The sequence below is a fragment of the Anabrus simplex genome, chromosome 1 (assembly GCF_040414725.1).
Source record: "Anabrus simplex isolate iqAnaSimp1 chromosome 1, ASM4041472v1, whole genome shotgun sequence".
Taxonomy (NCBI): domain Eukaryota; kingdom Metazoa; phylum Arthropoda; class Insecta; order Orthoptera; family Tettigoniidae; genus Anabrus; species Anabrus simplex.
In genome coordinates, this window is record NC_090265.1 from 498,782,444 (window position 1) to 498,799,638 (window position 17,195).

General features: G+C 37.4%; 1 protein-coding gene across 1 annotated transcript in view; it reads right to left on the bottom strand.

Annotated features, from left to right (window-relative positions):
- The window catches only part of mtTFB2 (mitochondrial transcription factor B2), an 89,421-nt gene that overhangs the window by 44,702 nt on the left and 27,524 nt on the right, over positions 1–17,195 (bottom strand). Inside the window, exon 4 of the mRNA XM_067135359.2 lies at positions 4,632–4,771. Coding sequence (XP_066991460.2) covers positions 4,632–4,771 — 140 coding nt within the window. The remainder of the gene's footprint in view (positions 1–4,631; positions 4,772–17,195) is intronic.

Below are 17,195 nucleotides of genomic sequence, written 5' to 3' on the forward strand. Positions count from 1 at the left end.
TTAGGCCAAGAAGTTAACCAAATATATCCTAGCATAATCCAGTTTCTACAATACAAAACTGAAGGTAAGAAGGCATACAAGATACAAATACAATTTAGAATGAGGGTAAATGTGCTTTCTAAAACATCTGAGCAATAGAGTGGCGACTAGGGCAAACTCCTATGTGATAACACCAACGAACATTAAATGTAAATTAAAACGGGACTGAAAACAACCGTGCTTACCCCAAGGTAGGCCATCTCAGGAACGGGGAGTCGCCGACGTGCGCCAAAACCTTGGACTGATGAGAGAACGAAAGACCACAAAATCCTGTCTCGCTCACTTAAAAAGGAAAGTCTGGCCTTGATGCGATTACCGAGAGACCAATCAGAACACAGGAGTTTGCCCATTGCCATCCAGATTCACCAATCGCAACTCCCGAACATATACATATACAGACACTAATCGCGAACTTTCCATTTTCCAGAATTAGTAAGGACATATTTCTAGAATCCACAACCGACAGGAGCCAACACACTCTGCTCTAAAAGTCCACGTCACAACCTTTTCTGGATTGTTCCAGCTATTATAGAACAACAACAACAACAACCATTTATAATCTAGTAGTTACTTAAGTAGATAAAGGGAATACAAATAAAACATACTACAAAATATTTTACACCATACAGGTTAGGTACTAAATGAAATTTAAAAAAAAAAAAATCTACCACAACATTCCACAACAGAGAATATTCCTAAAAAAAAAGATTTACAAATAAACGCATATTCTACAAATAATTCCACCTTTTTGAATTAGGTAAATGACTTCTCCGAATATCTTGGAAAAGAGAGCACCATTTTCTGAACTCCTCGGTTATTAGCCTTTCATGTAATTAATCTTTATTAGCCTTTCCCAGATAGCTTTGCTATTTATTTTTGCTGCTTTCCCCGCAGCAATGTTCAAATGATGGAAATAGTCGGCCTTTTCTTTCTCTGTATTTCTCCCACAGAGTGCATATATGTTGTTAGAATTTTCCAGAATGTTTACCACGTTAAGATGTTGCATAAATGTTTCCTACTGTGGCATTACTAATGCTAAAACTTTGTATTTTTTTAGATGAATAAATCATGGCATCTGGAACATCAGTAGCAAGTGAAAAAAATCTCTTTGAGCACGCTCTTTAACAACCGGTCTATGTCCTTAAGGAATCCTTTTGGCAAGTGATCGAGCAAGGCATTCTGGAATGGATACAAAAGCATTGACCATATGTGGTTATTTAGTATCTTTAAATTTAGATCAGCTATCAGAAGTGGAGTGGCGGTTAATTTCTCTAGTTTATAATTTAGGTTATTAATAACTTTTTTACAATTTATGGTGATTGTCTTAGATAAATCTACTCCAAAATATTTAATTGTTTCACCATTGTCAATGCTTTTGATTGTTATTTTCTCTGATATATGGTGATTTGTATGCAGGTTGCCCAAGCCTGTATTTTTCAATGCGTTATACTAAAAATGATGAATACTCTGCCACCATAAATGTGTGCATCATTTACCGCGAAGTCACAGATGACGATATATCTCCTTAAGACCATTTTCAAGCTGGAGGAAAAATGGCCACAGCATACACATTGACAAGACATCTGGTGTATGTTCCTAATCTAGTCTCACATAGAAGTTCAGTGAGAAAGATTTGCCAGATTGTAGGTTGCAGAGATAAGAATGTATCTTATCACTGTGAGGAACTTGTTTTTCTTACACTGTATACTCTTAATCATATTAAATTACATTGCATAATGCTGTATTTTTGTTCTATAATGTAGAAAATTATTACACAATAGTCTGTTCTTCCCTGTACTTGCACATAGTGGTGTCAGAAGTGTATACCCATTTCTTCAAATTCACCCTGGTCCTACCTACTGTGCATCACAATCTGTTCAGCATTTTCCACAAAACCCATCCATTGTCATGTTGTAAAGCAAAACTTTCACAAGGAATAATCCAGTCTTCAAGATCTTTAACTCTCCTTTTCCATGATGCTACTCTGACTATTCCACGTAGTTTCATAAGGCTTTTTGTAGAATGAAAAAACTCTTTCCTTGAGCTGAACCTTTGATTTGATGGTTTGTACCCGAATATAGGATGATTTTCTGAGTTGTCTGCCTTTGTTATTTCAATCCTGGCTGCCACTTTACGTCTGATGTGTGGTGGAGAAATTCTGGCTAAGTAGTAAACTTTTCTTGGAGGTGGTGGCTGATAAGATGAACTGCTGCTTTCCTGGACACCTGCCAATGGTGAAAGTGCTTCATCACTCACCATCCCCGCACTATCACTTTCTTCATCTGATGCCTTCTCATCGATTACAAGTGTACTTACTTCTGTTATTACAGCTTCTTCTGACTCTTTATTTGTTCACAAATAACATGTTCTTCATCTGTAAGTGCATCTTCCAAAATACCACAGTAATCCACCACCAGTTTCATAATTACCGCCTGTCTTATTGTTGAGGGCGACCATAGTACAGTACAAACTTGCATCACTCTATAAACCTACTTCCACATCATACAGATAATATAATCTACTTTAGTGGGAAACACAAACTTGTTTTGCGTGTTGTGGCTACTGCACTGCCTGCAGGTAGAAAGGACAAACCCACACCGCCTCACCTATTCTTCCCTCTCCTGTCTACAATGTTACACCACAGCAGCTAAATCTGAGGAAGGAGTTTGTGCTTCCAATTATTAACAACATGGTTTTGTTCTATTCTTCGAAACAACTGCCGTGACCCTTCCTTGTCAGTCCAGTGGTATTTGAAGGTGCTCATCTATGTCAGCCTTGTGTCATTACATATACTGGCACCATCAAACGGGGTGATTTCGGACGGTTTTGAGGTTATTTTTGTCTTAACTCACAAAGGAAATCTGAAATTGTATTGTTTATCATCCTAATAATGAGGAATATATCCAATTAATGCAATACCCTACAAAAACGAAAAATATACGCCAACACGTTTTCCTGAGAAAACAAAAAGGGAGTGTCCGAATTCACCCCATACTTCGGAGTGATTTCGGACGCACATGCATTTTAAACTGCTGTCTGAAGTTTCAAAGCGTATTAGGTGATTTTGGACATAAATAGTCCTTTATTTCAATTCTTGGTTCTTTTTGCTTTAGCTTTGTGATATTTAAAGTGTTCTGGGGGTGTCCAAAATATGGCTAGCAGGTTAAAATCATTGTAATGATAAATGTAATGTGTTACTGATCAATCTTCTTTTTCTGACAAGGTAAATGTAAAGTTTTCCGGTCTAAATTGAAATATTAATAGTTATAAACTGTACAGAGGTCCTACTGAAAAATCTTAATAATTTTTCTTACAAACAATACAAATCTCAAGAGCAAAAATAGGTCGATACAATGAACATGTAGCTGCCACGGCCTATAAATCTAAAATACATTTTCTTTGAAAATAAACATTCCTCTCTTCTCAACTTGAACTGGAAGTATTTTCGAAATTTGTTCTTTACCTATTGTATCCTCAGCAGGGATGTTAGTGAACACAAACACTTTTCTGCTGTTTTTATATGGGCGCAAGTATTTGACATCCACATCCCTTGAACGAATATTTCCGGCTAGGCCAAAATACTGCCTGTGTGCTCTTTCTTCCTCAACTTGTATTTATAATCTGCAACAAGGAAAGCCTCTTCTTGCAACATCAGAACATCATTACATTCATTGTGTGCTTCATCGCATTCATCTGCTGCTGTCAGCGCCATCACTTGTTTCTGCACTGTTTTCATCTTGGCGGAAGTCATGGCCAAAAATCGACTTCCCAGGAAGAACATTTTATTTGCGGCGGCAGCGGGAAGTAGCAGGTTGTGTTGGAGCACAGCCGGAGGGTGACGAGCTCCTTGAGCATTTCCTTCTTCCTCATTTAGCATTGGTTGTCCTTCCATTTTTGGATGTACTTTCTGCACTTTATTTTGTAGGGTGGACTAAGGCCATAGAAATAAATGCTTTCCTATAAGACAACTTGCCACATTTAATATCACGTACGGCTTTTTCTAATAATTTTGGTTTGTAATTACATCTTGAAGCAGCTTCTTTCTGCCTCTGATAATTTCTAGGCATTGTCCAAAATCACCCAGACGGCTTTCAACTATCAGTAAAATGTCCATAAAACACTACTTTTCACTAAATCACACCAAAATTCCACAGCAATCGTTTATAAACACTCCAGTCAGTTGATCTCACTAAGAACCATAGTTATAATGCATTCCTTCCGGCCGCGACAATCGAAAGTATCCACTTGATGATGCATGAACTTTCAACAATGCCAGTGCATACGGGAAATTTTCCAAAGTATGAAGTCGATTTGTAATAAAAAGCACAGCACGCGGGAAACATAACCTCAAGGTCAAACTAAAACACGCGCGGAAGTGCAAAGCACTAGCGGCTCGTTGTTATACGACAAAATACAGCAAATCTACCATACTGTCCGAAATCACCTCTGTGTCCGAAATCGCCCCGTTTGACGGCACATAGTAAAACTACTGTGGAGAAAAAATTCTAGCACCTCTGCATTTCCAAAAAAACACAGAAAGTAGTTAGTGGGATGCAATAACATTATTATTGTTATTATTTGTAATAACTCACAATAAACAAGTAAGGAGGTAGTGCCAAGTAGAGTTCTGGTCTTCCATGCATCATAATTCCTGTCTGAAATATGATGCTTAGAATGAGGTGTCTCACAAAGCTCAGTGTAGGCAGCGCTCCAACAACCTTGACAGCTGGTTCTGAAACATTGTAATACTCACCATGTCAGTAAAGTAACAACACTGACAAACACCACAAAAGGACCAATTAAATATCAAGGCAAGGGTGTAATTCCTGTCTGAAATAAGATGCTTAGAAAGAGGTGTCTCACAAAGCTCGGTGTAGGCAGCACTCCAACAACCTTGACGGCTAGTTCTGAAACATCACAATACTCATCAAGTCACTGAAGTAACAACAATGACAAACACCACAGAAGGAACAAATACATATTAAGGCAAACACTGAAAATATTTTTCCGAAGGAATGGCTCTGAAGGTTTTGGCTTACTGATATTGCACACTAATTGTTTTGAACATCTTCTCTAGGAAATAACTTTTAAAAGTAGTCATTTCTAAAAAAGAAAGAGAGCCTATTTTAAGGTATATGTTCTCAGAATTCTTAATGAGTCATTCTAATTTTCTACAAGGTCACTATTAAAGAGTGAGAAACAAAAAGTTAACCATCACTTTTGTTGACTTCAAGGAATTTGGATTACACCAGAAACTTATCAACCTTATTGGAATTACCATTAGGACACTAAATCAAAAGTTAAATTCAGAAGGGAGTTGTCTGAATCATTTGAAATCCAGACTGGACTTCAACAGGGTGACGGTCTCTCACCATTACTATTTAACTGCACACTGGAGAAAATCATGCGAGAGTGGACTAAGAAATGACAATTAAACATCAAGATTGGCAAAAACATCAAACTCAATTGCCTGGCATTTGCTGATGACTTCGCTGCTCGCAAATAGTGTGGAACAGGCTAAACACCAAATTGAGGAACAACAAAAAACACAGCAAAAGTTGGACTACAAATCTCATTTGAAAAGATGGAAATGATGTCATCCTTCAAGGTTGAAACACAAACTATCACACTGAATAATAACAAAAAAATTAAGATTGTAAATAAATTCAAGTATCTTGGGGAGATTATTACTTGGAACTTAAACGAGAAAGTATCAGTAGAAAATAGAACAAGTAAACTGAAACAAGCACAACGTATCACTTGGCCAACCTACAAGAAGAAATCTCTCTCAATAAATGCAAAATTCAAACACTACAACTCCATTATTAAACCTGAAGCAACCTATGCTAGTGAAACGCTATTCAATTTCAACACCTAATCAACAACAGATAAATTACAGAAGGAAGAATCCTTAGAACAATCATAGACAAAAAACACCAAGTAGATGGGCAATGACGATTATTACCTAATGAAGTTGTATACCAAGAAACTGAGTCAATAACAGACACAATGCAGAAAAGAAGGGTTGCATTTTTCTGCCACATATCAAGACTAACCAGAAAACAGGGTACTGAAACATATTTTCAACTACTTTTGGAAAAGTAAAACCAAGAATAATTGGTTCAAAGAAGTCCAAGATGATTTAGATGAGTTAGGCTTGACAACGCAGCAAATTGATGACCGAGAAAAGAACAGGTTCCTGAGAAACAGTGACTTGAGACTTAAACTAAAAACTTTTACATGCAAACAGTACACCATAACTGACGAAGAAAGAGCAGCCAGGACGGAAAGAACGAAGGAGTTCTGGGAACAGAAGAAGAAACATATGCCAAATTTGTAGCTAATACTCTTAAGACTTAAATGTATATGGATTGATCAAAGTGTTCCAATGTTGTTGTAAAATCATTAAAAAAAAAAAAAGGAAAGGAAAAAGGTGTTCCATAACTTGTGAAAATTATATTAAAATTATGATGATGGCCGACTTGTCGAAGAGTTCAATGCAAGGATATCCACAGCCTGGATGAAAAGGCAAACAATGACCGGCGTCACTTGCAACTGGAAGACAAAAGATAATCTCAAATCAAAAATCTATCGTACTGTCATCCGACCTGTTGCATTGTGTGGTTGTGAATATTAGCCGACTACGACTGAGACAGAATGTCGACTGGGAGTCACAGAAATGAAGATGCTGAGGTGGAGAGCTGGTGTTTCTTAATTGGATCATATTTCCAATGAATCCATCAGGGAGAGATTTTGTGTTGCACCAATTCAAGACAAAATGCGCAAGAGTTGTCAACAATGGTTTGGACATGTAATAAGACCAGGGGCTGACACTATCACAGAGACAGGTTACATGTTAGAAGTCATCAACAGGAGACAAAAAGGACGACCGAAACAGCAAAGGGCCGATATTCTTTACAAAGATCTGAAGAGCATCAATCTTCACCCTAACATGGCCCAGGGCAGAACTCCATGGAGGTAACAATTCCACGTAGCACACTCCAGCACCAGGAGAGACAAAGGCTGAAGAAAATTATGACACAGTATAAGATATTATATGTTTTGATTATGAAAACTGGCACTTCTAAGACTTAAGTAATGTCAGTTGGGAAGAAATCTAAGAGAATTCAATGCAAGATATGGAATCGAAACCAGGACTGGAATTTCATTTTGAGTTCTTAGGATGTGTATTCTCGCAAGACGATGGTATAATAAGTGAAACTGAATTCAGGTTTAGCAAAACTAATAGTCAGTCAATCAATGTCATTCTGTGAGAAAGATGTCTGGGATGAATTAATTATTCTTATATAGCTCTGCTTTCAGGCCAGCTTTGCTGTATGGGAGTGGGTGTCTAGGTAAGGACATCTTATTCATAAGCTGGAGGTAATAGGCATGAATGTGGACAAAGTGACTGCAGGTACAAACAAGTAAAAAGAATGAAGGCACTTGCAATGAGGAAATAAAGGCTAAGATACGAATATCAATTTGATGGAGGAAGCTGTACATAAGAACTGGCATTGGTAGTGGGATTATGTGAGGCAAATACAGGATAGGTTATTACGCCTCAATTGGCAGTCATACAAATTTTAGTAAAAAATGGAAAGGTATGTATAGGTACCTTAAGGCAGAAACAGGTTCCAAGAAGGACATTCGAGGAATCATTAATGAACAAGGGGAGTGTGTATGTGAGGATCTTCAAAAGGCAGAAGTATTCAGTCAGCAGTGTGTAAAGATTGTTGGTTACAAGGATAATGTCCAGATAGAGGAGGTGAATAATGCTGAAGAAGTATTAAAATTTACATATGATAACAATGACATTTACAATAAGATACAAAAGTTGAAAACTAGGAAATCATCTGGAATTGATAAGATTTCTGGGGATATACTAAAGACAATGGGTTGGGGTATAGTACCATATCTGAAGTACCTATTTGATTATTGTTTGCACGAAGGAGCTATACCAAATGAATGGAGAGTTGTTATAGTAGTCCCTGTGTATAAAGGAAAGGGTGATAGACATAAAGCTGAAAATTACAGGCCAATAAGTTTGACATGCATTGCATGTAAGTTTTGGGAAGACATTCTTCCTGATTATATTAGACATGTTTCACCCTTTATTTAAGGGCATCTTCAGCGTTAATCTCAAACCTGAAAGATAATAAATCAGGACCCTGATTGTTCTTAATTGTAGTTTTTTTAAGATAACTTACAAATGATAAAAGTGAGGATGATGTAGGTATATGCATCAAAAGATGAGCAAGAGGGATGACAGTAGTTAAGGTATTCTTATAATGAAGCCTTAATAAAGCCTTACAAACAGTTGTAATTTATGTACTTTTTTGAATGTCCTTGTCTAAAAATGTGGTAACAAGTTGCATATTAGTAGTTTTATAAGAACACAAATCGCTGCATCGAATCTTGTTAAACGGCGTCCTGTATTGGTTGAGGGCATTAGAAATAAGTTTGGAGCCTAAACAGTTCAAACTTGAATAATGACGAAGAAATATGTTACTGATTACTCCAAGTGGAGTTTAAATATATAGTAGAAATAGTAGAAATAGAAGTAGGTCTTTTAGTACAATTAACTGTGTTCTCATTCTACTAAAAGGCCTTCTAGTAGAAGTAGGCCTTTTAGTAGAATTAACTGTGTTCTCACAGAACTTTATAGTTGTGGCTACTTACTATCAAGCATTTCCCCCGCCCCTACAGCGTAATTTGAGAGAGCAGCAGAAACGTCTCATCACCAGCTTTAAAATATATTTAAACTCCACTTGGAGTAATCAGTAACATTTTTCTTCATCATTATTCTAAAGTTTGAACTGTTTAGGCTCTAAACTTATTTCTAACGCCCTCAACCAGTACAGGGCGCCGTTGAACAAGATTCGACGCAGCAATTTGTGTTCTTATAGAACTACTAATATGCAACTTGTTACCGCCTTTTTAGACAAGGACATTCAAAAAAGTACATAAATTAAGACTGTTTGTAAGGCTTTATTAAGGCTTCATTATAAGAATACCTTAACTACTGTCATCCCTATTGTTCATCTTTTGACGCATATACCTACATCATCCCCACTTTTATCATTTGTAATTTATCTATTAAAAAAACTACAATTAAGAACAATCAGGATCCTGATTTATTATCTTTCAGGTTTGAGATTAAGGCTGACGATGCCCTTAAATAAAGGGCAAAACATGTCCCTATAATTTTCATCATAAGATATAATTCTTAATTAAAATCACTCTTTATGTATTGAATATGTGGAATAAAATAAACATTAATATTTTCTTTGACATTAATGTACAATTCAATACAGACCAAAATATTAGAATTATAACGTGTAAATTTTCAATTCCTTGAAATCCTTTAAGAAAAGCCTAGGAAAACAACAGATAGGGAATCTGCCACCTGGGCAAATGCCCTAAATGCAGTTGCAGATCAGTAGTGATTGATTGATTGAATAAGTTTTGAGAAGTCCATTCACTAGTTCTGACACAATGAGGGATGAATTGAATTAGACAATAATAACCTAGGTCTATAGCAGAAATAATATAGTAAAATGTTAATTTATTTCATACTTTTTGAAATGTTTGACTAGAAAGAGATCAATATTATCATTACTGCATCAAGCTGTAGTTGTGAATAAAGAATTCAATAAATTGCTATATAACCGTTAAAATAAAAACACATGATCAGAAATTTGTGTTTTTACTTGCTCTAAAAACGTAACATTTATGCTAAACCTAACTGTATATATATACTTAAAGTAATAACATTGGAGCCAAAATACCTTATTTTGAAACACTGCTCAAAAGTTTTGAATTTCCTTTGTTCCTAGTCTTTTACCACATGTATCTATCTACATATTTGTCCCTTCTCTTTTCATGTGTTTATCCAACATTCATCTCATTCCACATCACCCACATCACAACTGAAGAACTGTCAAAATGGCCCCTCAATGAGTGCTGAAGCCCATCTTGATGAAGCAGAAACAAGCTTATTGGGGACTGAGAAGAAAAGACCAGAAAGCTTCTAGTTTAACATGAATATTAATATCATGATCATAGTCATGGGGCCGGCCCCGTGGTGTAGGGGTAGCGTGCCTGCCTCTTACGTGGAGGCCCAGGGTTCGATACCCGGCCAGGTCAGGGAATTTTACCTGCACCTGAGGGCTGGTTCGAGGTCCACTCAGCCTACGTGATTAGAATCGAGGATCTGTCTGACAGTGAGATAGGGGCCCCGGTCTACAAAGCCAAGAATAACGGCCGAGAGGATTCGTCGTGCTGACCACACGGCACCTCGTAATCTGCAGGCCTTTGGGCTGAGCAGCGGTTGCTTGGTAGGCCAAGGGCCTTCAAGGGCTGTAGTGCCATGGGGTTTGGTTTTTTTATTCATGGGGCCTATAGTTTTATATGAAATCCAAACCACAGGGACATGACTTTCATTCCAAAGTGACTATGCCACTTGCCTATCACTCCCCTGAATAATAATAATAATAATAATAATAATAATAATAATAATAATAATAATAATAATAATAATAATAAGAAGAAGAAGAAGAAGAAGAAGAAGAAGAAGAAGAACCTGAATTGTCCTTGTCTCCTTTACTATTGATCGCTGTTCTAATGCTGACCTGTCACTGGGTCTATTTCTTTATGTGTTTCTATCCGTATTCCTTTCTTTCTATGTTGTTTGGGTTATCAGTCCATAGATTGGTTTGGTGCAGCTCTCCATACCAACCTTTCCAGTGCTGTGCTACCTTTTTCATTTCTACATAACTACTACAACCTACATCTGTTCGAATCTGTTTGTCATATTCATGCCTTGGCCTACCCCTACTGTTCTTACCACCTACACTTCCCTCAAAAACTAACCGAACAAGTCCTGGGTGTGCTAATAAGTGTCCTATCATTCTCTCTCTTCTTCTGGTCAAGTTTAGCCAAATCGTTCTCCTCTCACCAATTCCATTCAGTATCTCTTCATTCATGATTTGCTCGACCCATCTCACCTTGAGCATTCTTCTGCAACACACCACATTTTCAAAAGCTTCCATTATCTTTCTTTCTGATGTAGTTATTTTCCATGTTTTAGTTCCATATCAATCAATCAATCAATACTGATCTGCATTTAGGGGAGTCGCCCAGGTGGCAGATTCCCTATCTGTTGTTCCCTAGCGTTTTCTTAAATGATTTCAAAGAAATTGGAAATTTATTGAATATCTCTCTTCGTAAGTTATTCCAACCCTAACTCCCCTTCCTATAAACGAATATTTGCCCCAATTTGTCCTCTTGAATCCTAACATTCTCTTCATATTATGATCTTTCCTACTTTCAAAGACACCACTCAAACTTATTCGCCTACTGATGTCCTCCCACGCCATCTCTCCACCGACAGCTCGGAACATACCACTTACAAGTCATTATTTTCATTTTTGATCCGTATTGAAAATAGCGATCTCACTTAATTTACAAAAGGTATACATTTATTATTCAACCTATTCAATACATACAGTACCACATTATGTGGTTAATTGGACATAAAAGATGTGAATATTATGGACATGTTTCGCCCTTCTTATTGGGCATCATCAGCATATTAACTAATCTTAAAACAAACATTTTTAAAAAGACGATAACATTTATGGTTTATAAAATTTGTTACTTTCATTGACCTGTCTCAGTCACATCCTTGACTTTGACAATATGAAAGTGACTGAGGTATGAGTGATGCTAGTAATACCATTGCTTATGCAGCCAGTCCCTGTTATGGTGTGAAAATATCACTCATAGGGTCGGTTTCAGTGGGCTTGGCAGACTGATATGTAATAGCAACGGCTGGCTCAGTGAGGAAAGCAACGGGAAACTACCTCACTCCTCATTTCCCTAGTATGCCTCTTCAGTGACGTCTAGGCTATTTATGACAGCTGTTGGCGGAGCTGCAGAGGATCAAACCAGCCTTCGAGCTGAATACCCAACATACAAGAATTGAGCTAAGATTTGTTATAATATTAAAATTTATGGAACAGTGGTTAAAAAATATGATATTGGGAAGTACAAGCACATGTTAAAATTATTGTAGACTGATTTAAAATCTTGTGTAAAAAAGTATTTGTATCGATATAAAGTTCTAAAAACGGCGTGTGCCTGGAACTGAAATTGATCCTCTTTGTTGTGAAAGTCAGCATATATTTGCTGCGGTAGCTGCTAACGTAGGTCAGAGGGTGAATTTTGTTTATATTATACGTTCCAAATATATGCTGACTTTCACAACGAAGAGGATCCATTTCACTTCCAGACACACGCCGTTTTTAGAACTTTATATCAATACAAATACTTTTTTAGACAAGATTTTAAATTAGTCTACAATAATTTTAACATGTGCTTGTACTTCCCAATATCATATTTTTTTACCACTGTTCCATAAATTTTAATATCATAACAAATCTTAGCTCAATTCTTATAAATCATAAATGTTATCGTCTTTTTAATAACGTTTGTTTTAAGATTAGTTAATATGCTGATGATGCCCAATAAGAAGGGCGAAACATGTCATAATATTCACATCTTTTATGTCTAATTAACCACATAACATGGTGCTGTATGTATTGAATAGGTTGAATAATAAATGTATACCTTTTGTACATTAAGTGACATACCACTTAGTCGAGCAGCTCGTCTTCTTTCTCCCCAGTCTTCCCAGCCCAAACTTTGCAACATTTTTGTAACGCTTCTCTTTTGTCGGAAATCACCCAGAACAAATCAAGCTGCTTTTCTTTGGATTTTTTCCAGTTCTTGAATCAGGTAATCTTGGTGAGGGTCCCATACACTGGAACCATACTCTAGTTGGCATCTTACCAGAGACTCATATGCCCTCTCCTTTACATCCTTACTACAACCTAAACACTCTCATAACCATGTGCAGAGATCTGTACCTTTTATTTACAATCCCATTTATGTGATTACCAAAAAAAAAAAAAAAGCTATTTGTTCGGGACGTCGACTCATGTGGATCTTTTGCCCCTACTGGCACCTGTGTGTAATTGGAAAGGCAGTAGTGTGGAATGTTGTGTGTGAGAAAAGGAAGATTAAGGACATCACAAACACCCAGTCCCCAGGCCAGGGATATTAATCATTACAATTAGAAACCCCTGACCCGGCCAGGAATCAAACCCGGGGCCGCCGGGTGACAGTTGGACGCGTTGCCCCCTACGCCGCAGGGTCGGACCGGTTATCAATGAAGATCTTTCCTTATATTAACACCTAGATACTTACAACGATCCCCAAAAGGAACTTTCACCCCATCAACGCAGTAATTAAAACAGAGAGGATATTTACTATTTGTGAAAGTCACAACCTGACTTTTAACCCCGTTTATCATCATACCATTGCTCGCTGTCCATCTCACAACATTATCAGGGTCATTTTGCAGTTGCTCACAATCTTGTAACTTATTTATTATTCTATACAGAATAACATTATCCACAAAATTCCTTATCTCTGATTCCACATCTTTACTCATATCATTTATATATATATATATATATATAAGAAAACATAAAGGTCCAATAATATTGCCTTGAGGAATTCCCCTCTTAATTATTACAGGGTCAGATAAAGCCTCGCCTACTCTAATTCTCTGAGATCAATTTTCTAGAAATACAGCAACCCATTCAGTCACTCTTTTGTCTAGTCCAACTGCACTAATTTTTGCCAGTAGTCTCCCATGATCCACCCTATCAAATGCTTTAGACAGGTCAATCGCGATGCAGTCCATTTGACCTCCTGAATCCAAGATATCTGCTATAACTTGCTGAAATCCTACAAGTTGAGCTTCAGTGGAATAACCTTTCCTAAACCCAAACTGCCATCTATCAAACCAGTTATTAATTTCACAAACATGTCTAATATAATCAGGAAGAATGTCTTCCCAAAGCTTACATGCAATGCATGTCAAACTTACTGGCCTGTAATTTTCAGCTTTATGTCTATCACCCTTTCCTTTATACACAGAGGCTACTATAACAACTCTCCATTCATTTGGTATAGCTCCTTCGTGCAAACAATAATCAAATAGGTACTTCAGATATGGTACTATATCCCAACCCATTGTCTTTAGTATATCCCCAGAAATCTTGTCAATTCCAGACGATTTCCTAGTTTTCAACTTTTGTATCTTATTGTAAATGTCATTGTTATCATATGTAAATTTTAATACTTCTTTAGCATTATTCACCTCCTCTATCTGGACATTATCCTTGTAACCAACAATCTTTACATACTGCTGACTGAATACTTCTGCCTTTTGAAGATCCTCACATACACACTCCCCTTGTTCATTAATGATTCCTGGAATGTCCTTCATGGAACCTGTTTCTGCCTTAAGGTACCTATACATACCTTTCCATTTTTCACTAAAATTTGTATGACTGCCAATTATGCTTGCCATCATGTTATCCTTAGCTGCCTCCTTTGCTAGATTCAATTTCCTAATAAGTTCCTTCAATTTCTCCTTACTTCCACAGCCCTTTAGAACTCCATTTCTTTCCAATCTGCACCTCCTTCTTAGTCTCTTTATTTCTCTATTATAGTAAGGCATGTCTTTACCATTCCTTACCACCTTTAATGGTACAAACCTATTTTCACATTCCTCAACAATTCTTTAACCCATTAGTGCATAGCGACAGAAAAATCAGCCTTCGTAAAAAATAAAATTTCGTGATATTTATGCGTGGTTTTAAGCCCGCGATACTTTCTTGTGCTTCAGAAAGGCTGTAGCTAACAAGAACCATGAAGAAATCATTCTTTATCCTTATCATTCATTGTTGAATGTCACTTATTACGAGCATGGCTGCAAGATAATACAGAGTTCTGTGCAACAGTCAAGATTTTTATTTATGAATTAACAAATATTTCCAATAATTGTAAACTTTGGTATGGACCATATTTTTGACACTTCTATGAATCTACGGACACACAAAGATGTCAATTATGTCTTATTATTGACGTGACAGAGACTTGTAAATATAGCTGTCCTGAAAATCGGACGCTATGCACAGGGGGTCCTACTGTCTCAGACATTTGTATTCCCTTTCTAGTTTGATGGTGAGTGAAATACCGAAAGTTTTGGAGGAAGAACCATCATTTGGAGAGGAGCTGCACATCAAACCTCCTGATGACGGGTGTGAAATGGTTGATGATAATGTCAGAAGAGTATGAGGGTAATCTAAAATACCTTGGTAGAAACCTACTTCTGAGTAAATATGAAGGGCAAATTGCTTCAACAAAATATGAAAAAGTGAAGGCTAGGTCCAGTGGTAGTGAAAATGTTACTGCAAGTTTACAGATAGAACTGAAAATCCAGAAAGCCATGCAAAAGAAAGCTGTCATACGAAAATAAAGAGAGTCATACGTAACATTGGGCCAGTACCCATGTTTCCGTTATCCCTGATAGGAAATTCAAAAGCATTAGTAGGTCAAATTGTAACACAAAAGAAGCATACCTTTCCACCTTTCCAAGTGTATACAGCAATGTAAAATGAAAGGCTGAAAGAATTTGGACTTGGAGGAAGTGCAGTCCTACCTCTCATTCATCATCCTTATCATCATCATCATCATCCTAAACTATCTCCAGTTTCCCGGATGTGGTATATGAGCCTCCTCCATTCTTCCTCCACCAACTTGTCCCAATCATGACCTTTCAGTAGTACATCATTCTTAACTAAATCTATCCATTTCCTTCATGGCCTTCCCACGGGTCAACTTCCTTCTACTTTTCTGTCAAATTCCTTCTTTGCAGTTCTGTTTACTGGCATCCTCTTCATGTGACCAAACCACTTCAGTCTTGATATCTGAATCTTATTGAGGAGAGAATCATCTATTCCTACTTCTTCTCTAATTTTCTCATTCCTAATCTTGTCTTTCCTGGTTTTCTGGATCATAGTGCGTACGAATTTCATTTCAGCTGCCTGAAGTTTGGAATTATCTCTGTTGGTCAGTGTTGTGGTTTCGAGACTGTTGTAAGAAGTAGTGTATAATAGGACTTGTACAATGTCATTTTTGTTTTCAGGGGTATTTGCTTATCCCACAGCAGGTGTTTTACCTTGTGGTAAAATTGTGTTGCCTTATTGATTTGATTGTTCACCTCATGTTTTGCTAGGTTGTCATTTTATAGAATGCTACCCAAGTATTTGAAAACTAGAATGCTGTCCAGTTGGGCTTCATTTAACATGACTACTGGTTCTGCTCCTTCTCCATATACTTTCATCACCACCGTCTTGGTCTTGCTGATGTTTAAACCATATTTCTTAAACTCCTCATTCCAGCTTTGCATTCTCTCTCCCAATTCCTCTTCTGAGTCACTCCAGATCGCAACATCATCTGCAAATGTGATGCAGGTGGAAATGAATCAAACAGGGGCATACAATGTTTTTTGACAGCTACTTTATATTCCTGAAATTGGTAAGACATCTGGCTTCAAAGGCAATAAGTGCAACAGGGACATTTCAAGAAAACCAGACAGAGAAGTGCCCCCTTCAAAGAGAGGCAGACAGGAAAAAAAGAAGAAGAAAACATACGAGTGCAAGAGTTTTGGTGGTGCATTGCTGGGGCACTGGAATGGCAACAGTGTTGTCACTGCTGGTAAGAATTACAAACACATGGAGATAAGCAGTGCATCAAGGTGGTCCAGCATTTAAAAAAATATGCAAAATGTCTGTACCACATGTCCTACTGTGGCATCCGAAGAGCAGATCTGCTTGACCAGTATGGACTTCACCTGAAATGCTTCTGTGGATATCATAATCAGTAAATACATAACCCTGAATAGAATTCACAGTATTGTGATAAGTCTTTAATGGAAATTGAAGATCTACTTTACAGTGTAAATTGGATAAGGTAATCCAACTCTCTAACTACCTAAAAACCAAATCCCATGGCCTACCAAGCGACCATTGCCCAGCCCAAAGGCCTGCAGATTATGAGGTGTTGTGTGGTCAGCAAGACAAATCCTCTCGGCCATTATTCTGGGCTGTCTAGACCGGGACCTCCATCTCACCATCAGATAGCTTTTCAATTGTAATTACTTAGGCTGAGTGGAACTCAAACCAGCCCTCAGATGCAGGTAAAAATTCCTGACCTGGCCAGGAATCGAACTCGGG